General features: G+C 34.3%; 2 protein-coding genes across 2 annotated transcripts in view; both read right to left on the bottom strand.

The window, feature by feature from the left end:
• Nucleotides 1-600: 600 nt before the first annotated feature.
• Nucleotides 601-2,471, bottom strand: LOC132270090 (uncharacterized). Its single transcript, XM_059771295.1, has 2 exons — nt 1,532-2,471; nt 601-1,403 (listed from the first exon to the last, which is right to left on the bottom strand). The coding sequence occupies exons 1-2, from the start codon at nt 2,469-2,471 to the stop codon at nt 601-603; spliced, it is 1,743 nt and encodes a 580-aa protein (XP_059627278.1).
• Nucleotides 2,472-8,063: 5,592 nt separating this feature from the next.
• The window catches only part of LOC132271404 (probable WRKY transcription factor 43), a 57,049-nt gene continuing 42,652 nt past the window's right edge, over nt 8,064-22,460 (bottom strand). Inside the window, exon 3 of the mRNA XM_059772763.1 lies at nt 8,064-8,294. Within this exon, the coding sequence (XP_059628746.1) occupies nt 8,120-8,294 (175 nt within the window). The 3' untranslated portion in view covers nt 8,064-8,119. The remainder of the gene's footprint in view (nt 8,295-22,460) is intronic.

Raw genomic sequence — 22,460 nt, 5'->3', positions numbered from 1 at the left:
TTAGCCTCTCCAATACTAGCAAAATTAGCAACATCACCCCATGTCAAGGAATCATCTTCATAGACTAAATCATCATCTGCATTAGAATCATCCATCATCCTCGTCAACCACTCGTTGCCCTCATCAATGTCATCGAGTAAAATGGGATCAAGAGTGTCACGCATATTATATCGACGCCTCAATGCTCTACTATATTTGATGAACACTAAATCATTCAAAGTTGTTTAAGCGAGCCTATTTCTTTTCTTGTTATGAAGCTGCAATAAATTCAACTTTAACTAGTAAGTATAAAAAATTAAAATTTTAACTTTCAATAATTAAATTACAAACTTAGTTAGTAGATAGTGTATACTTATATGCTCAAACACGCTCCAATTTCGTTCACAACCAGAAGAACTGCAAGTAAGGCTTAAAACCTTTATGGCAAACTTTTGGAGAAGTTTTGTTGACTTGCCATAAGCTTCCCACCAATTAGCTATTAAAAAAAAATAATAATGATGTTTTGCAACTTTAGCTTCATCTTGCTATCGACTCTATTGTCAAAATAATTTTAACACTTAGCTATACTAACTTAATATACTCTACCACTTTACCTGGTCCTCATGTATTTCTCTGTTTAATAGCAAAGGGATTACCAAAGAGGCCCTCAGCTTTAGAATATAAGGACAGCTCCTCAGTAATTTTGTCTTGGTCTTTGATATCCAGGATTAACCATGCAATGCATGCATACAAACCCTTTGCAATCTCTTCATCTTCTTCAATTTTCGGATTTGAATAAAAGTATTCTGGGTTCAAATAATAACCTGCTGCATGCAAAGGGCGATGAAATTGAATATTCCACCTCTTATCAATTATTTTAAAAATTTCCTTGTATTTGTCTTCTACTTCCCCAAATGATTTTGCAATGGCTTCTTTAGCCCTATCCATAACCGCATAAATGTATCCCATGGGAGGCTTTTTCTTGCCATCAACTAATCTCAAAACCGGAATAAGAGGACCAGAAACCTTAAGGCTAAAGACAATGTTGTTCCAAAAGGAAGGCATCAAAACATAAGAAGCAACTCTTTTATCGGCTTCCTTTTTAGCCCATTTACTACGATTCCATTCTTCTGAAGTAAACATCTTTCTTAAGTTATTCTTTTGCTTATGAATACTTGAAAATGTGATGAAACATGTAGCAAATCGAGTCTTAGCGGGCCTAAGCAACTCCTTTTTATGAGTAAAGTTCCTCATAATGTTCAACAACTTTGGACGCACATAAATATAACTATTCAACTCCACTGCCCTCTGCATTGTTCTAGAGATGGACGGTATTTTCCCAATGTCTTCCAACATTAAGTCTAAGCAATGAGCATCACATGGTGTCCAATACAAATGTGGGTGTTCTTTCTTTAACATCCTCCCTATTTGAAACCAAACGGAAAAAACAAAAAAATGATATAAAGAGAATGAGTAAATCAAAAAAGATTTAAATTATATATTTATAAAGAATTTACATACTCTAAAAGTTATAAAAATTGAACATTCTTACCGGCAGACTTATTGCTTGATTCACTTTCTGTGAGGACTTGGACGACATTTGCTACTCCAATGCGGTTCACAAATTTATTAAGTAAGTCAAACATCTTTGCACCATCCTTTGAAAAAGAAGAAGTATCTATCAATTCAATAAATATGGTTCCCCTTGGACTATTTACTAGGAAATTAAGCAATGTTCTCCCTCTCTTGTCTGTCCACCCATCTGCCATTAATGAGCATCCAAATTTTGACCACTCTTCTTTATGGTCATTCATCAAAGCATTGGTATTATCCAATTCTTTCCTAAGCAAATGAACTCTCACCTTATGATAACTAGGTGGTTTCATGCTAGGACCATATTGTCCAATTGCTTTAACAACCTCGGCAAAGCTATCATACTTAACAACATTGAATGTAATTCCTGCATCATATATCCACCTTGCAAAAGCAGCACACACTCTTCCTCTCAACTCTTTCTTGCATGCATCATTAATGACTGCCTGTTTTCCCTCATCCTTTCTTTTTTGTACCATAATTTTCGGTCTGGGAGTGAAATATAAATCAATCGGTCCCTTTTGCTTTTGCATCTTTGAGGAATTGACACTAGCACTACCTGCACTAGCTACCCTTTTTTCCCGATTGCTAACTTCCATGACATCATCCTCATCCTCTCCATCAATGAAATTAATCTCATCACTAGGTAACAAATTCATTTGTTCTTTTTCTTCCTTTTTCTTACTCATGTACTCTTTAATTTCTTCTCTAACACTAGATGGGCATCTTGTGCATGCACTCACATTTCTATATCCTCCAGTTAAGTGTTGCTTAGCCCGATAAATACCTCTTTTTGTAACTTTTGCACAGAAGTTACAAGTGACGGCATTTGTATCTTTCGGATTCTTCCAATGTGAGTAATTCCATGCCGAATCCTTTCTTGAACCTTCACTAGGCATCTTTTAAAGTTCAAACTATAATCAAATTCAATAGAAATTATGTAAGCTGTAAAACAATCTAATTTTTTATAACTATAAGCACCATGATTCTTTCTATAACTATAACAACTAAACATACTTTCAATAATACAACCTAATTATATTATATGAAAATAACATAACATTAAACAGTTGCTATTTACAATTTGCGATTGTCTTTTATAATTTAGACTTTAGAGTACACTTCACTAATTATTTCATTTTAACATGTTAGAATGATTCAATGGAACAAATACAGGCATACAATTTGGCTGCAATTGTGATTAAGCAAAGTAACTGTAGAATGTGTTGGCTCAAATTGGGAAATAGATCCGTCACAGACTCACAGTCACTCTCTACATGGAGATAGCTGAGAGATCGGTTTGGAGCTAATTTTTATGGATTCAGTATTTCAGTGTTAAGTAACTTAAGTTTGATGTTAATAAATTTGACTTCAATTTGGTGTTAAGTTGTTAACTGGACAACTTCTTCTCTCTATCAGTCTATCTCTCTGTATTTGGTATTTCGGTGTTACGTAAATTCTGTATATATTAGAAGCTTTGTATTCCTCTGCAAATTTTACAAGAAAATCAATTAAATGCCTTCTGATTTCAATAAATTTTTTTTTTTTTTGGGTGACCAAGAAAAAGAATTACATTATATCTGTCACATACAGGCTACAACAATCCGAAAAAAAAAAAATAAATAAAATAGCAAGTTTAGCAACTGTTATTTTAAGATTAAAATAGCAACATAATAAATCTGTCACAATCCAGAGTCTCTACTCTCCATTCTCCTCTCCCCGGCCCCTTCATCAGTTCCATCCATATATAACAATTTCTTTTCATAAAATAATAATAATAATAATAATGTGATCTTAATTGGTCATCAATTCCCAAATAAAAGAAAACTTAATATATGAATTAATCTATAAAAATGAGGAGAGCATCAAAAAGCAAAAAGTTTCTTTGAACAGAGTCCAGACTTAAGAAAAAAAATAAAATAAAAAAATAGAGAGAAAAAAAGAAGAAGAATAAAAAAAAAAACTGCCAAACTCGACAGTTGGCCGAAAGAAGAAAAGAAGAAGAAAAGAAAAGAAAAAAAAAAAAAAACTGAGACAGATCACAGATCTGAGAGGAGAAGTAGTAGAGAAGAAGAAGAAAATGAGGAGGAGAGAAGAAGAAGAGAAAAAGAAGAGAGAGAAGGAGAAGTTGGAGAACTTACCGGTAGAGTCGCCGACGGCGCAGATCTGGCAGATCCGACATAGATCTGAGAGGAGTGAGGACCGAGACCAAGAGTAACTATTATCCAAGTTGTCGCCTCTATGACCTCTGTCTTCGACTTTTCTTTGTTTTGGTGTTTGTTCTCCTTTTTTTTTTTGTTTTTTTTTAATGTGGTAACAATGTAACTTAACAAAAGTAATATAATAGAATCAATAAAGTCAATAAACAAACAAAAGTTACAAAACCAATAGAAGAAAACAGTTAAAATATTACAACTTCCATCAGGCGCGCCCTTATATCGCCTTTAGCCTTGCACCTGTACATAAAAGGCGCCCGCCTTCTGCAACCCATGCGCCTTAAGGTACTAGAGGCGCTGAGATGGCACCTGGAGGCGCCTTTAACAACTATGGTTAGGGGTGTACAAAAATTTGGTCAAATTGAATATCCAAACTGGACCGGACAGTTTGGTTTGGTTTGCTAATGGTTTGGTTCGGTCACAGTTCTAAATTTGTGAAACCGTAAAGATATAGTTTGGTCACGGGTTGAAGTCTTTTAGGACCAAACTAGACCGAATCGAACCGTTATGTCATACATACATATATATATATATATAATATACTGTATAATTTAACACGTATATAATATATACGTGTTAAATTATACACTATATATATATAATATACTATAATCCTACGTACAATCCAAATCATTTAGAAGTTTATAGCAACTATCAATTGTATGCTCCACTCTTAATTCTCTTAAGTCTTATCAATTAAATGGTTTTTTTTTTTTTTTTTTAGTAACTGAATTTTGAATTGTGGCTGATTGTTTGTTGTTAAATTAGTAATTCTAAATGTATTAGGTTATTAGTAATTATGAATATATTTATTCACTTCAGTTTCAAAAGTAATAGAGGAGAATGAATTAAAAGTTCTGAATATATTAATAGTTTTGAATGTGTTGGTAACTTGGTTTGTTGTTGTGCATGTAGATTTTGAAATATGAATATTTCTGTAACAAGAAAGAAAAAAAAAGGAACTGTGGAACCGAACCAAACCGGTTTTCACGATTTGATTTGGTTCCTTTGGTCAAATAGTTCGGTTTGGTTTCAAAATTTATGAATCCATTAGAATTGGTTAATTGGTTCCAAAAAACTTTTAAACCAGTCAAAACCGAACCGTGTGCACCCTTACCTGTAGTAGTACCAGGATGGAGGGGACAATATTGTGTCTAGATAGAGTGGGGGTTGTTACAATTATTAAACTTTCAACATTATTACTTTTGGGTATTATCCAATAGTCTAATTAATAAAGCACTCAGCCCTCATTAAAAAAAAAAAATTTAAATCTAGCTAACTAGTGTATGTTACACTTTAAGTCACACAATCCTTCTCAACGGGTGCCGCTCTCACGCTCTTATTCTGTTTATCATTATTTATAACTTAATTTTGCTGCTTTGGCGCTCCCGCTTTATGTGACTTAGGTTATGTGATACCCTCGGATCTAAGACACGGGTTGATCAGGCCCAAGCCCAAACCCGAGGGAATATCAAACAATTAATATTTTAAAACGAACACAGAATACAAAAAGAAATTTAAATAATGGAACCGAAAGAATTACTAAATATAAAATCCTCCAAAGTTAAACATTACATAACCCAACTCTCCAAAACCTCCAAAGTACAACTCGGGAATCCATCTAGTGGACCCCTAAACAATATCCCAACTGAAATAAACAACTGGAAATAAAACCAAATCTAAAATATGAAAGGAAACCCTACGTCGTCAGTAAAGTGAATGATAGTCTCTGCTTAACACGATCAAGCCTAAGACTGGAACCGTCCGATACCTAAAAAATATAAGAGTGGGTCAGGCCCATGAACAAGTTCTAATCTAACTACAATCCATATAGTGACCTGATACGCAGATACACCTTACATATCTCAACAATAGCTATCTAGTCCATACATATATATATCCACACTAAGGCACATTTACTGGACTATATAGGGGGTTTCAACCTGAATAGAAGGCAATACGCAAAACGCACCTAAGTGGGCATGAATACCTAAGCCTAACAGGGTATATTTCAACCTATCATAACCAGCTACGCATCCACTGCATATACGCGCACTAACCATTGACTCTCATATCGTGGTACCATAATCATATATATATAAAGTCCGTCCAAAACCAGAGTATGTCATTCAATTCTTTCTTGATCTGACATAAGACTCCTAATCCGGTTAGCCACTCAACTTACTCAGTCGATTTAACTTAACCGCGAATAATAATAAATCCAGGTAGTCATTCAACTTACTTAGTCGATCTGACTTAACCACAAACAACAATTAATCCAGATAGTCACTCAACTTACTTAGTCAATCTGACTTAAATAAAATTAGGATTCAATATTTTATAATCCTTTCCTTTAATCCAATAGGTTAGGTCTTAGTATTTTGAGCTAAGCCATCTCTAATATGCCACTGTCCCATACCGGTGTATACGATCCACAATATCCATGTAAATTATAGAACCTAAATAATAGTTCAGCAATTAACGTTCAAAATCATGTAAATTACAGAATGTAAATTATAGAATGTAATAACAGTTCAGTAATTAAAGTCCAAAATCATAATTCAGGTAATTGCAGAATAATGTTTAATCTTTCAGCAATTAAAATCCAAGCGTTAGTCCATGCAATTGTAGAAAAGGTTTAATGTTTCAATAATTAGCATCCAGAGCATGCATAGATCAAAACTAATAAATAAATGACCCTATCATGCATTTAAAATAAGTTTTATAATCATACTATATCCCTTTAAATTGCTAAAATTAAACCAAACAATTAAGTTCCTTCCATCCGTTAACAGCATATAAGATAGTTTAATCTTATACTGTTTGTCCCATTAACTTAGAGGTAAAGCTTAATCAATTAGAGGTCTTAATAACACCCAAAACTAACTTCTTAATCTCTCTGTGAAGTTCCAGAACCATCCGAAACAGTTCACACGCTCAAACAGTGTCAACAGTGCGTCAAAAAAAATATCAAAAATTGCAAAATTGAGAGAGCTTGCTCCATAACTTTGGGAGCAGGCTCTTTTGTGCATAGAGCCGGCTCTATGAGTGTGGGAGCCGGCTCCCAGTTCCATGGAGCTGGCTCTCTCCTCCTTTGAGAGCCTCTAGTCCAGTTTTTTACGTTTTCGACCGTTCTGCTTCGTCTCCGGCTGTTCCAACCCCTCTGTTCCTTTTTATTACTGAACCTAAGAGTCTTATATAATCCCAGTAGCATCCCAATGGTTTGTTTACAATAGTTTAAAGCAATTACAGTGTTTACAACCATACCGATTTAACATGCTTAAAGAATAAAATTGAAACTCAGACATGCAAGAACTGTAACCAAATTAATTCAATGCATATAGATCATCAATATAACATATAGTAGACATGCAAGTTCCAATAAATGATCAATTTAATCCCTAGAGACTATCTAGGTGCACAGAACACGAGCCAACGGGAGAGAGGAAGAAAAGAACTTGCCTTTGCAGTTTTGGAATCAAAACCTTATCGCAGTCTTCCTAAGTTTTTCGACGACGTCTGATCCACTGTCAATCTCCTACTGCTTAACCTTCCCTTCTCCTACGTCCGTTCCTGAATCCTCAGCCGAAACCCCAACTGTAAAGTCTCTGTTTTTCCTCACAACCTTACTCTGTTTTTCTCTGTAGCTTTGGTACGTGAATAGGGTTACTCTAACCCTTACTACAGATTATAACCGTGTATTTATAGGCACAAATATAACCTAAGTCTAATGGTAATCCAAGACGGAAACCCTAATCTAAGTTAAACCCTAGTCGGCCCATATAACAAAACCTACGTTAAATCTATGTCTGCTAATTAATAAAACTAAGTTACCTAATTAAAACATTAAATTCACTTAAAGACAATAGAACAAAGAATACTGTTAAACCAATTTCAAATTAAAAATTAAAACATTTAATTCATTTAGTGAAAATAAAACAAAGAATACAATTAATTCCATTTAATTCAAATAAGTCAAATATCAAATAATAAATGCAAATAAACAATTAAACAAACAAAATTAATAATGAAACAAATAAAAATGCAATAAAATAAATAATAAAATGCCGAGACTATCCTTTTAAAATTAGGGGTATTATAGGTTACACTGTAACAGCTTAGAAATGAACTATTTTGATTTTTTTTATTTATTAGAATCATAAATAATGGAAAATTAACATAGACAAGTACTATCATGTATTATACAAACATAATTCCTTTAACTTAATTGTTTCAGGAAATAAATGTATACATTTGAAGATCAAATATTAATGACTTCACTTATCATTCCCAAGAGAAATTGTTTGATCCCTACAACTTATGTTAACAAGTTATGGATTTGCTCCTGCAGCAGCAGTATGACTATAAGTAGTCCTTTGTGAGAAGTTGAAGGGAGCATGAGAGTGCACCCCATCATATACGACTTGAAGATTATCAGGCTCTAAGGTCGACCACTCCACTCGCTTCTTTGCTCCACATCTTCTCTTGCGACACCTAAAATAGTTCCTGCAATGTAATGAAATCCAAATCCAAATTAATATTAATTACATGATCATAATGCATGCATCAAGATTAGTTCAAATAATACATACCACGGAAGTTTAAATTTTTTTTTTCTTTTTCTTAGAGCATGTGTATCGTGTTGGGAATATTTTAATAAACATATAATTATATTATATTAATTATGGTTTAATGGGATTTTGTTCCTCTAATTAAATTATACTTATGCTGTATATTATTTCTATCATTATTATACCTTAGCGGTTACATATTTTACTCCCTATATATTCTCTATGTATAAAACATCTATAGGAGGACTTTGGAGTATATGGCAAGATCATAGAGTGACACTTTTGTAAGGGTTGTGAGCCTATTGAGTTTATGAGCAACTAGACTTATATAAACTTGGACCTAGCTAGTCTTCCTGTGGTCGTGCACATGGAGGAGACGCCACTGCGAGCTGATTGGGTTGTATCTTAGAGTTGATTAGTTTCACCAATACCCGCACGAAGGGGAGGACTATCAACTTTAGGTCAATGTGTTTACATATGCCTCAACAATTAGGCCAGCTCTTTCTTACCTATTTTATTATTGTCATTTTCATTCTTAATTTCTATTATTATATTAATCTGAATTATTTATCAGTTCTTATTTATTATTATAGCTATATTGTTCAATGATGTATTATTCAGATTAATGAAAGAATCGTTATTAGTTTTTTCACATTGGTGGTGTTGTTCATTTCATTGAATCATTGCGTATGAATGTTGTATATATATATATTTTTTTATAATAATGTGAAATTTCCACAACATATCAGCCCCAAAACACACGCACCATTCAAATTAAGAGTATAGTTCGAAAACGAGATCTTAAGGACTTACCTTCCGAATCTCTGTCAACATCGCTATGCCCCTAAGGGCATGGAAGTTTAATTAGCCGTATATTTAGTTACACACACACACACACACACACACACACATATATATATATTTGAATATGTTTAACTAGTATTACGCACAATGTGCATCATGCATTATAACTCAGTGATACTTTCTCACTTTAAAATAGAAAATCTTTGTTCAAGTCTTTATAGGGTCAAGTTAGTTAATGTGGATATGTACGTTTTCATGTTAGAAAGTATATAAAAAAAGAAAAAGAAAAAAAAAAAAAAACCTCTATTTACAAAAAAAGTATAATATATATGTGTCTAAGTGTGTGATCATGTAAATTCGTGCTCATAGATACAAGAATTTTGTACCTATGTTTGTGATATATAGTCCTTAGTGATATTTTTTCGTCTTAAAATAGAAAGTCAATGTTTAAGTCTTTACAAGGGCAATATGCATATGTAAGTTTCACCAGAGAATATATATATATATATATATATATATATATATATATATATATATATTAAAAAAACTCTATTTAAAAAAATGTATAATATATATGTGTTGGTGTGTGTGATCATGTAAAGTCATGCGCGCGCGCGCACACACACACACACACATATATAAGAATTTTGTACCTGTATTTTGTGATTTTTTTTATGAACTTCTGGCCATATGTTTTCCATTCATAACCATCCTCAGGTATATTATTGCCTTCTCACTTCATATGTTGCTCTTCTATAGATAATCCCACCTCAACTAATTCCAAGTAGAAGACATAAATAATCAGTTACTACATACAGATAATTCCCTCACTCTATTCTCTATGATCCATTAAATAGCCACGTATATATGCATACTAAATTAATTAAGGTAAATTACACTGACCTCATGGGCAAATTACACATACATGAAGAGTTTGAACTTTATTATTTTGACTTTCCTTAAAAGTATGACATGTCTTTCACATTCTTATCTAATTTAATAACAGTTTAATATAAAAGATCTATCTAACCAAAAGACTATGTTACCTTTTTTTCCCCCTTCTTGTAAACGCTAAATAACCCTACCTAATTTTTTTACCCTAATCAAACCCTAAAAAAAAACCTAATTAAATGTCATTAACAAAAATAAATTGTTTTTGTAAAATTTAATAATAAAAAATTGGTATGAAAATTGATGCTTTACATTATTTTAATGGCATTTCATCGTATTTTTGTCATTTATTGTCAAAATATAAGATTATTGAGGTCTTTTAACGCAAGGAAATGGCAATTTAGCCATTTTTAAAATTTTCATTAATAGCTACATTATTTTAATGGCATTTCATGGTATTCTTTTCATTTCTTGTCAAAATATAAGATTATTGAGGTTTTTTAACACAAGGAAATGACAATTTAGCCATTTTAAAAATTTTCATTAACAGCAAGCGGTATTGTTGAGAACACATGCCAAATTTCAGGGGAAGTCAAAATAATAAAGGCCAAATGCTCTACCTATGAGTAATTTACAAAAACTTCAGGGGAAGTTAGTGTAATTTACCTTAGTAATTAATAGGCTTTTGAGTTACAACATTTTTCACACCCAGCCACTAAAAGTAGTAAATTATTGGGTTAAAATCACAAACCCCCCCATACTTTCAAAATCATGCATAAAACCCCAGATAAATCAAATAGGTCCCTAAACTAACCACTTGTCAAATTTCCCCAAACCCGTAATCGACCCGATAACTAAACTGTGAAATGACAGATTTGACCTTACTATTTAATGTTAAATTAAAACTTAAAAATAAATTTTTAAATAATGATTTTACCCTTTCATTATTTAATCCAAATTAACCAATACGGCGTCATTTTTTATTTCACGCACAACTTATATCGATATTGTAGACACTAAAATTTTAGCGGGCTTTGGTTTTGACAAATGGACCCATTAAATATGGATCTAATGTTTAATTAAGTTATTTAACTGGCCTAAGCTTGGTCCACTTAAATTATTTAATTAACCAAGCCCAGATGATTAAATGGAAAGATAATAATTTCTAATAAAATATATTTAGAATAATTATTTTTATGGATAATTATCATAATATAACTAGTCCGGCCCAGTTATGATTTTTTGCTTATCAGAAGAGGATACGTGTCATCATTATATTAATCCAAGAAGAATATAAATAAAGGCCTGGAGGAAGGAGGAAGGGGTATACAAATTCAGAATCCAGAAATCCAGAGACGCAGAAATCCAGAAAGTCCAGAAATTGAGGGAATCACAATTCCAGAGGGCCAGAAATCCAGAGGGTAAACCTGAAGGCGAAGAACACCAAGCACATCCAAAGTCGTGCCGTTCTTTACCAAATTCAATAAATCCTCTCTGAAGACGAAGAACAACAAGCACATCAAATTGTGCCCTTTTTCATCTAAATTTCACGGTGATCAACAACAAGCACAGCCAAAGACGTGCCGTTCTTTATCCAAATTCCACGGTGATTCAAGATCAAGCTCGTGCAGCCTTTAGATCCAACCAACCAAAAAGGAGATCGAATCAGAGGACCTTATTCTTTGGAATATTATTACAGAGGATTATACTCCATCTTTATAAATTAATAAAATATTCTATTTGCCCCCAATTTTGTTTTTATTGCAGACTACAAAATTTGTGTGTACAAATTTTTGGCACGCCTAGTGGGACATCTTCTGCCTCTTATCTCCTTCTCTTACATCAAATCCTTAACATATTCATCGTCAGATTCTATGACTTCCGACAAGATTCAGATGAAGAGCAAGAATACCCCAAGGACGTCACAGTCATGACGGACAATATCAATACACCACAAAAGGTGGCAAGAAGGTTACAATTTCGTCAAGTGGTACAAACACCTCTGCAAGTTCAATGGTGTGGAGCATGGTCAAATCATCCGTTCCCGCTAAAAGACAGCACGATGCGATGAGAGTCAATTCCGCCAAATCTGTCAAAGTAGCAACTCAAACTCATACCCCCTTCACCTCACTAGGGGCAAGGAGGAAGGTTCCTACAACCTCAAAGGTTGCTCCAGTCACAAGTTCAAGTTCAAGGCTGGTCAACCCAAGGCTAAAGATTTTTTTCTGACTATGTCACTATGCCAGTCATGATGACGAGTACTACCTCGTACGAAGAACAATTAACAAGTATCGTCCGCACAATTGAAAGATTACAAAACTCTCTTAAGGAGCAAGATTTGAAAATTGCCTCGCTGACAGAAAAGTTAAAATTGCGTGACGACAATGCTGAATCAAGCAAAGGCCGAATTCCTCATTCTAATTCCATGTTAGAGACCACTCCAATTGATGATCAAAATGACATGTCCGTTAATCTAACAATTGAAGCTGCCTCCGTTACCTCACTTTCCGTCCAACAACTTTAAGACATGATAGTGAATTACATAATAAAATAATACAGTGGCATTCCTTAAAGTGCTCGCATGTACGTAAAGCATTACACAGAAAGAATTGACATCTTAGAAATGCCGATTGGGTATCAACCTCCGAAGCTTCAACAGTGTAACGGAAAAGGCAATCCCAAGCAACATGTCGCACACTTTGTAGAAACTTGCAGCAATGCTGGTACAAACGAAGATTTCCTTGTCAAGCAATTTATTTGTTCCCTCAAAGGGAATGCATTTGATTGGTACACAAACCTCAAAGCTAGAGGTATTGACAGTTGGGAGCAGATAGAATGAGAATTTATCAACCGTTTCTATAGCACTCGCCGTACTGTAGGTATGCTGGAGCTTACAAATACAAAACAAATGAAAAGTGAACCCGTGGTTAGCTACATCAACCGTTGGCGAGCTCTAAGTCTTGACTGCAAGGATCATTTGTCTGAAATTTCTACAGTTGAAGCATGTATGCAAGGTATGCGCTGAGAGCTTCTTTACATCTTACAAGGGGTTAAACCTCGCAAATTTGAAGAGCTTGTTACTCGAGCCCATGACATGGAGCTTAGCATGGAAAATCATGGTGCTAGAGAAAATGTTCCTGATATATCCGATAACCTTTAAGAAGATGAGAAAAGTGAGTCCGAAGAAGAAAACAATATACTTCCTAACTCGGATGACGAAATAGCTTCATCTTTCATTATAAGCATCATCTTGAAAGACTTGTATCAAGAAACGCACCATGCTACAACAATGACTTCAACCGAAAGTGTAAAATCACAGGGGGCATTAAGTTAAGGACACCAAGAAAAAAATTCTCAAAGTGACGACGAGATAGTTCATGCCCTTCAGTATAAGTTTGGATTGTCGTCTGATTCTTGCAAAGTTAAAGAATAATTAAAATTAAAGTGCTCCCAGATACGAGCCTAAACTATCAATGATGTTCCCAGATACGAGCCTAAATTGTCTACCTGAAAAAAAAAAAAATCAAGAACTCCTTGAGATGAGTTTAAACTATCTCCCAAAAAAAAAAAAAAAAAAAAAATGAAACTCCTTGACACGAGTTTAAACTATCTACCTGAAAAAAAATCAAGAACTCTTTGATATGAGTTTAAACTGTCTCCCAAGAAAAAAAAAATCAAGAACTCTTTGACACGAGCATAAACTGTCTACCTAGAAAAAAATCAAGAACTCCTTGATACAAGTTTAAACTGTCACCCAAAAAAAAAAAAAAAAATGACATTCCTTGACACGAGTTTAAACTGTCTACCTGAAAAAAAAATCAAGAACTCTTTGATACGAGTATAAACTGTCTGGAAGAAGAAAAAAATTAAACTACGTGATGACTTGATCCTTGTTCAGGGTACGTAGGCATCTTGGAGGCCTGTTCCAAGTTCAGTCCACCATAATAAAAAAAAAAAAAAAAACTCCTCAAAGTTGCAAAATGGCAAAGTCACTCAACATGCGATATCAAAAAGTACTCGTCCCACCTGTCAACTTGGCACGCCACCAAAGTATAGCTGCAAGGAAGAAATTTGGCCCGCCACCAAAGTGTAGCTGAAAAAAAGAATTTTGGTATGTCATCATAGTTGTAGCAACAAAAGAAATTTTGATCCGACAAAGTGTAGCTGTGAAGAAATAAATTGGTTCATCGCCAGACTGTAGCTGCTTAGAAAAATTCTGCTCGCCGCTGAGGTGTTGCTGAAAGAAAATTTTGGCTTTCCGTTGAGGTATTGCTAAAAAATATTTGCTCACTGTGATACCCCTCGGATCTGAGACACGGGTTGATCAGGCCCAGGCCCAAACCCGAGGGAATATCAAACAAATTAAAGTATTTTAAAGCGAACACAAATGACAAAATGAAATAATAAAAATGGAATAAAACTAAAAGAACATTTAATTAAAAAAAACCCTCTATGCATAACTGAAAAATAAAACTCCAATCCTCCAAAACTTCAAGGTTACAACTTGGGAATCCACTGGTGGACCCCTAACCAAAAGTTCAACTGAAACTGAAAACTGAAAATAGATAATGCTAGAAACATCGAGAGAAGTCCTACGTAATCAGATGAATGTGGGACTGTCCTTGACAAGCACGATCAAGCTCTAAGGTTGGAACCGTCCTGTACCTAAAAAGAATAATAAAGGAGTGGTCAGACCCACGAGCAAGTTCTAATCTAACTGCAATCCATACAGTGACCCGATACGCAGATACACCGTAGACACCTCACAATATCTATCTAGTCCATACGTATAAATATATCCACACTAAGGGACATTCACTAGTCTATAATAGGGGTCTCAACCTGAATAGAAGGCAACATGCGAATACGCACCCAAAGGTGGGCATGAGTACCTAGACCTAACAGGGTACACCTCAACCTATTATAACCAGTTACGCATCCACCGCATATACGCACCCTAACCAACGAGTCTGAGACTCAAGCTTAACTCGTGGTACCATAAACATATATATAAAGTCCGTCCAAATCCAGGGTATGTAATTCAACTATTTATTAAACTGACATACAATAAACCAATTAGTTAGTCACTCAACTTATTCAATGGATATGACTTAACTACCATCCGTTAATCCAGGAAGTCATCCAACTTGGTTACAGCTGATCTGACTTAGTCACAATTTGGATTCGATATCTTTCAATCCATTCCATTAATCCATTATGTTAGGTTTATGCGTTTTGAGCTAAACCGTCCCTAGTATGTCACCGTCCCATACCGGTACATACAATCCTCCATATCCATGTAAATTACAACTTATATAACAGTTCAATAATTTACAGACCAAAAACCACCATCCAAATAATTGCAGAAGGAATCTTAACAATCTAGCAATTAAAATCCAGTAGTAATCCATTTAATTGCATCGAAGAATTAACTATTCTAACAATTAACATCCAACACATGCATAGTTCAAATTTAATAAAACAATGACCCTATCATGTATTTAAAATTAGTTCTATAATACTATTATAGTCTAATAAATCGCTAAATTAATCTAAGCGATCTAGTTCCCTCCATCCGGTAACATAGTACTAAGTCATATACTTATATTTTGTTGTATCCTTTAGCACAGAGCCCCCACTATGCCACAAGTCCAATATATTATTTTAAAAGACTTCATCGTGCATCTAAAATAAATTTAAAATCATTTTATAGCACCCTAAACCATCAGATTAAAATCAATCAACAAATCTCCTTTCAGCCGTTAACTGTACGCAAAGTTGTCAAATAGCGTACTGTTAATTCCATTTAAAACTAAGGGGTAAATTTATGCAATTCAAGACCTTAGTTACATGTTAAAATTATTATTTAATACCCAATTAAAATTTTAAAACTGATTAATAACCCAGAATGCCCAAACAGTGACTGAAAGTCACTTTTACGCACAAAATAAAGAAAGAGCCTGCTTTAGAAAAGTAGAGCAGGCTCAAGGTGACATAGAGCCGGCTCTACCACACCTTGGAGCCGGCTCTAACAGGTGGGAGCCGGCTCTTGGCATTCCAGAGCCGGCTCTCTCTCCCCCTGTGAGCTTCCTCTCCATTTCAGCTTTGTTCTGACCTCTGTTCCAACTCCGGCCAACTACAACCCTTCTGTTTGGTTTCTTAAACTGATCTTAAGTATCTTATTAACACCCAAGAACATCCCAAAGGTTTAATAACAACCCTTAGACCCAATCACAGAGATTAAATTTTGCTACTGAATTAACATGCGATAGGAACAAATCTTAAACTATTTGACAAATTGAAACGGAACAAATTGCAACACATATTTAAAGCAGAATAATAACAACCCTATGAGTTTTATATAACCCCAGTATTGTTCTTATATTTTGTTTATAGTAGTTGCAATAAAAAAACAGAGACTAAAGTTACAATAGAAACAACATGCTTGCAGGACAGAAAAACTGGAACGAAACTTGTATGCACTGCAATAGATTTATTTTCAACACCACAGACCATCAATATAGCATAATTTAAATAGGTAAATTCTAGTTACCGATTGATTAAACCCTAAAGGTTATCTAGGTGCACAGAACACGAGCCAAAGAGAAAGAGAAAGAGAAGAACTTGCCTGTAGTTTTAGACTTAAAACTTGTCGCCGTCGTCCTAACTTCCGGCAACCACAGACTACCTTATAGCCTTCTCTGGTTCTGGTCTAATCCACCAAAATCCTCCCTTGGTACTCACTGTTCTTCTCCTTGACAATTCTTACAGTGCCTCCGTTCACAACCCTCTGTGCTAAGAACTTACTTCACGTTTATGTAATCTGATTTATGGTTGTAAACCCTAGGCTAAAGCATAATGGTTGTATTTATAGGTTTAGCTCTAAAACCCTAATCCTTGTAAGCCCTAATCTTAATCCTAGTCGGCCCATAAACAAAACTTATGATTAAATTCTATGTTGATGCCCAAAAGAAAACTGTGAGCCAATTAATGTATTTAAAAAAAATCACGTAATTTAATTTTAACAAGTATAGTAAGTTAATTACCTAAGTTTAAAACAGTGAATTACAAATAATACAATTAATAATTCACGAAAATAGACACAACAATTAAGAATTTAAATAAATCAAATAATGTACATAAAACCAATTTAATTCAAATTTCAAATAACCAATTAAACAAATGAAAAACAATAAAATAAATCAAAATAAATGAAAATGCAATACAATAAATATTAAAAATTCCGAGACTATCCTTTTAAAATTAGGGGTATTACACTCACCGCCGATGTATTGTTGAAAGAGAAATTTGGCTTTTCATTGAGGTGTCGTTGAAAAAAAAAATAATTCTGCTCGTCGCCGAGGTATTGCTGAAAGAGAAATTTGGCTTTCCGTTGAGGTGTTGTTGAAGAAAATTCTGCTTGCCGCCGAGGTATTGCTAAAAAAGATCTTTGGCTTTATGCTGAGGTGTCAAAGAAAAAATTTCGCTCGCCGATAAAACCATGAAAAATATTAGTGGCTGGGCACTAACATTTGAGGAATGCTTTGAATACATCTCTATGGTGATCATATGAAGATAGCTCACCGATAGAACCATGAAGAATATTAGTGGCTGGGCACCAACATTCAAGGAATGTTTTGAATACATCTTCATGGTGATCATATGAAAATAGGAAGGCGAATAGAGCACCATATAGTTGTTGTTTTGATAGAAAGTCGTGGAAACGCGCCAAAACATCTTCTAACCACTCCCAATATAGTTCGGTGTGTGGCAATTCAGCAGAAAGTATACAGGGAATACTCCATGATACTTTCTTCGCTTGAATGTTAAGACCTAAGAGTGAAAACTGGTTTTCCTCAACTATTCTCTCATGAAGTGGAGAATTTAATATCAAGGCTTCCGAGATAATGGATTCTTCGTTAATTTGATCAAGACCAAAGTTGGTAAGGTCGCCTATAGCTTTGCGTGTCCAATGAGAAGAACAATATTCATTGTCAGGATCAGACATATGAATGGCATTGGGACCGAGAAATGAGTTAGAGTCGACGTTGACTGCATGGAACAACTTCTATATCGTTTTCGGATTCGTAACAGGAGAACTGATTCTTAGGAAGTCTTGCATTAAAAAAAAAAAATAAAAGTTCACGTCGGGGTAGTGCGTAAATCAGTGGTAGCACTGAAGAACTCCATCAACGAAAACCAGTGAAACCCAGAAGTTTAGACAGCATAAACCCTGGCGAGCTTCAGTTCAGAATAGGGATTAACCACCATTAACAGACCCAAAAGATCCAGCGGGCTCCGTTTAGGCAACTCAATTTCGGCGAAAAAAAAAAAATCTGGCGAGAAGCTCCGGTGAGTTTCAGAGATAAAACAAGTCCGACGAAGCTTCAATTTGTTCGACCTAACTGCAGCTACCAGAAACTTCAACAACTTGAGGTCTATGGGTGTGAGTTGTGGTGTTCTTTTAGGAAAGAAAAAAAAAAAAAAAAGAGTGGAAAGACAAGAATGCATGAGAAAAAAAAAAAAAAAAAGAAAGAAAAGAAAGCGTGAGAGAAGAAAAAAAAAAAGGGGGAAAAAAAAAAAGCATGAGAAAAAAAAAAGAAGCAAAAAAGCGTGAGAGAGAAAAAAAAAAAAAAAAAGAGAAAGAAAAAAAAAAGTGAAGAAAAAAAAAAGTTGTGTGAAAAAGAGAGAGAAAAAGAGGAAAAAAAGGAAAGGAAAGAAAAGTGCATGAGAGAAAAAAAAAAAAAAATGCTTGAAAAAAAAAAAGAGAAAAAAAAACCAAAGCAAAAAAAAAAAAAATTTCATGAAAAAAAGGGAAAAAAAAAAAGGAAAAAAAGAAGGAAAGGAAAAAAATTCGTGAAAAAAAATAGAGAGAAAAAAAAAAAGAAAAAAAATTCGTGAATAGAAGGGAAAAAAAAAAAGGAAAAAAAGAAGGAAAGGAAAAAAAAAAGTCATGAAAGAAAAAAAGGAGGAAGAAAAAAAAAAAAGAAAAAAAAAAAGAAAGAGAGAGAAATCATACCGATTATTTGTTCAAGTAGAAGCCGCAATCCAACACCATCTTCAGAGGTTGTAATCTGACAAGTGTTCAGAGAATATTGGAATTGATGTCAAACCCTATAATATTGGGGGTATATATAGGCAACAAAATACCTCATATTTGTATTAGGATTTGTATAATTTAGTTCAACCAATACAGAGTTGGATAGAAAAGCAAAAGATGAAATCTTACAATCCAAAGTTGGATAGGAAAGTGAAAAAAAAAAAAAAAAAAAAAAAAGTTGGATACTTCAAGTCCCACTTGAAAAATGAGATAACTCCTGTTAATCTTAGGACTCGAAGTGGGACAATTTGTAGACACTAAAATTTTAGCGGGCTTTGGTTTTGACAAATGGACCCAATAAATATGGACCTAATGTTTAATTAACTTATTTAACTGGCCTAATCTTGGTCCACTTAAATTATTTAATTAGCCCAGCCTAGATGATTAAATGGAAAGATAATTATTCCTAATAAAATATATTTAGAATAATTATTTTTCTGGATAATTGTCATAATATAACCGGCCCGGCCCAGTTATGATTTTTTCCTTATCAGAAGAGGACACGTGTCATCATCCTATTAATCTAAGAAGCCTATAAATAAAGGCCTGGAGGAAGGAGGAAGGGGTACACAAATTCAAAGTCCAGAAATCCAGAGATGCAGAAATCCAGAAGGTTCAGAAATTGAGGGAATCAAAAATCCAGAGGGCAAACCTGAAGGCGAAGAACACTAAACACATCCAAAGTTGTGCCGTTCTTCACCAAATTTAACAAATCCTTTCTGACGACGAAGAACAACAAGCACATCAAATCGTGCCCTTTTTCATCCAAATTCCACGGTGATCAATAACACTTTTCATTCCCTAAGTGTAATTAGAATTAGGTTACCCTAAGCTAGCCTATAAATACATCATTAGTGGTCTGCCAAGGGTTTAGAACCTTATTCCCGTAACAGTGGAGGCAGAGAGAAATAACACTAAGGTTTGAGAGAACAGAGAGAACCAGTAGGGTTTCGGCTGTAGATTAAAGGACGGACCAAGGAGAAGGGAAGGTATTGCTTGTGGATTTAAACCAAAGCAGTAGGAAGTTGACAGTGAACAGAAGTCGTCGAAAAACTTAGGAAGACGATGTTAAGGTTTCAAAACTGAAATCTCCAAGGCAAGTTTTATTCTTACTCTTTCCCCTTAACCTGTATTCTGTGCATGCCTAGATGATCTCTAGGATTTTAATCGGACATTAAATTAATCTTGTATGCTTATTAAATCAGAATTAATCTGTATATGTGTTGTAAATTTAATCTGTTTCTTCGTATCAATTATTTCAAATATGTATTCTAAATTTCTGTTAATGATGCATACTAGAGTATAGATGTTTTCTGAGTAATTTTGGGACATAAAATTGAACCCTGTGAACTGTATTAGACATTACAGAGGGTTTTGCAACGTAGTCAAAGGCGAAGGAAACAACCGGAGTAGTTTACGGCTCTCTGTGGGAGAGAGAGTCGGCTCCCTAAAGGAGGGAGCCAGCTCCTTAAGTGAGAGAGCCGGCTCCCCATGAGGGAGAGCCTGCTCCATGAGGGGGAGAGCAGGCTCCCTCTTTGGGAGAGCCGACTCTCTTGTTTAAATACACCAGTAAGTGTATTTTTGGTGGTTTTTGGAACTTTAGGGGTTAAAATGGAATTCTGGGTTTTAAAGGGGGGGTTTTAATGATTTAAATTAACTTGTTAAAATCCTAAAACACAATTAGTATATGCTAATATGCTAATATTACTGGACATCATGAAATTTAATTATTTATTTGCATGTTGTCAGTGGATGTGAAATATTTACTTCTTTGTTGTTGTTCGAGCAAGCTAAATGGATTAGTATGATTGTACTTAAGTATAATTGAATATAATATGCTCAGTTGGTTATCTGATTTATATTATATCATTCCCTGGATTTTAATTGACACTCCATTGATTATTACTTTGTCAATTATTGGACTGTCTTGTGGATTAATTGAAGTTTAAATTAAATTATTTAAATTGTCAATTACATGGATGTTATTCTAAATGTTAATTAATGAACCATTAAATTATGTTCTGTCAATTACATAAATGTTATGGATTGTATGCACCGGTATGAGACAGTGGCATACTAGGGATGGTTTAGCTCAAACGCTAAGTCCTACATACTTTGGAATAAAGGAATGGATTATAAAAATTAAATCTTATTTATATTTAAGTAAGATCAACTAAGTAAGTTGAGTGACTAACTGGATTACTTGTTAGTTGTATTTAAGTCAGATCAACTGAGTAAGTTGAGTAACTAACTGGATTATTTGTTATTTATATTTAAGTCAGATCAACTGAGTAAGTTGAATGACTAACTGGATTAGTTTTTACTTGTATTTTATGTCGGATCAATAAACAATTGAATGACATACTCTGGTTTTGGATGGATTTTAAATATATGATTATGGTACCACGATTTGAGCTTGAATCTCAGAATCGATGGTTAGGGAATGCATTGGGATGCATAGCTGGCTATGATGGTTGTGGTGTACCCTGTTAGGTCTAGGTACTCATGCCTACCTCTGGTGCATTTTGCATGTTGCCTTCTATTCATGTTGAGACCCCCTTTGTAGTCTAGTGAGAGTCCCTTAGTGTGGATATATATATATATGGACTAGATAGATATTATTGAGATATCTAGGATGTATCTGCGTATCGGGTCTCTGTTTGGATTGTAGTTAGAATAGAACTTGTTCGTGGGCCTGACCCATTATTTTTTTTTCAGGTATCAGACGGTTCCAGTCTTAGAGCTTGTTCAGACTAAGTAGAGATGGTCATTCACTCTTCCAATGACGTAGGATTTCCTTTCATGTTTTAGTTTTTTGGATTTTATTTCCGTACTTTACTTTATATTGGAATTTTATTAGGGGTCCACTAGATGGATTCCCGAGTTGTACGTATTGAAGGTTTTAGGAAGTTTGGATTATATTAATCTATAACTTTTGAGGATTTTATATTTAGAATTCTTTCAGCTTTATTATTTATTCATTAAATTCTTTTGTATTCTATGTTCATTTAAAAATTAATTGTTTGGTATTCCCTCGGGTTTAGGCTTGGGCCGAATCAACCCATGTCTCAGAGTCGAGAGGTATCATAGTGTATATATGTGAGCTCAGGTTAGATAATTAGGTATGTGTGTATTTATGTGAGCTCAGGTGAGATAATTAGGTATGGATGCATACATGTGAGCGAATCTGGTGTGGTGCATTCATGTGAACTCAATGTTATAATCTAGTGTGGATGAGCTCACAGGAGTTGAAAGACTTCCACCAATTAGAACGCGCCAGCACACACATAGCTTGAATCCAGCGTG

Source organism: Cornus florida, unplaced genomic scaffold (assembly GCF_030987335.1).
Source record: "Cornus florida cultivar Cherokee Brave unplaced genomic scaffold, ASM3098733v1 CherokeeBrave_3.0.0_Hap2_Chr08, whole genome shotgun sequence".
Classification (NCBI taxonomy): domain Eukaryota; kingdom Viridiplantae; phylum Streptophyta; class Magnoliopsida; order Cornales; family Cornaceae; genus Cornus; species Cornus florida.
Note: the sequence above shows the minus strand (reverse complement) of the source record. Positions and strands in the feature narration are given on the sequence as shown.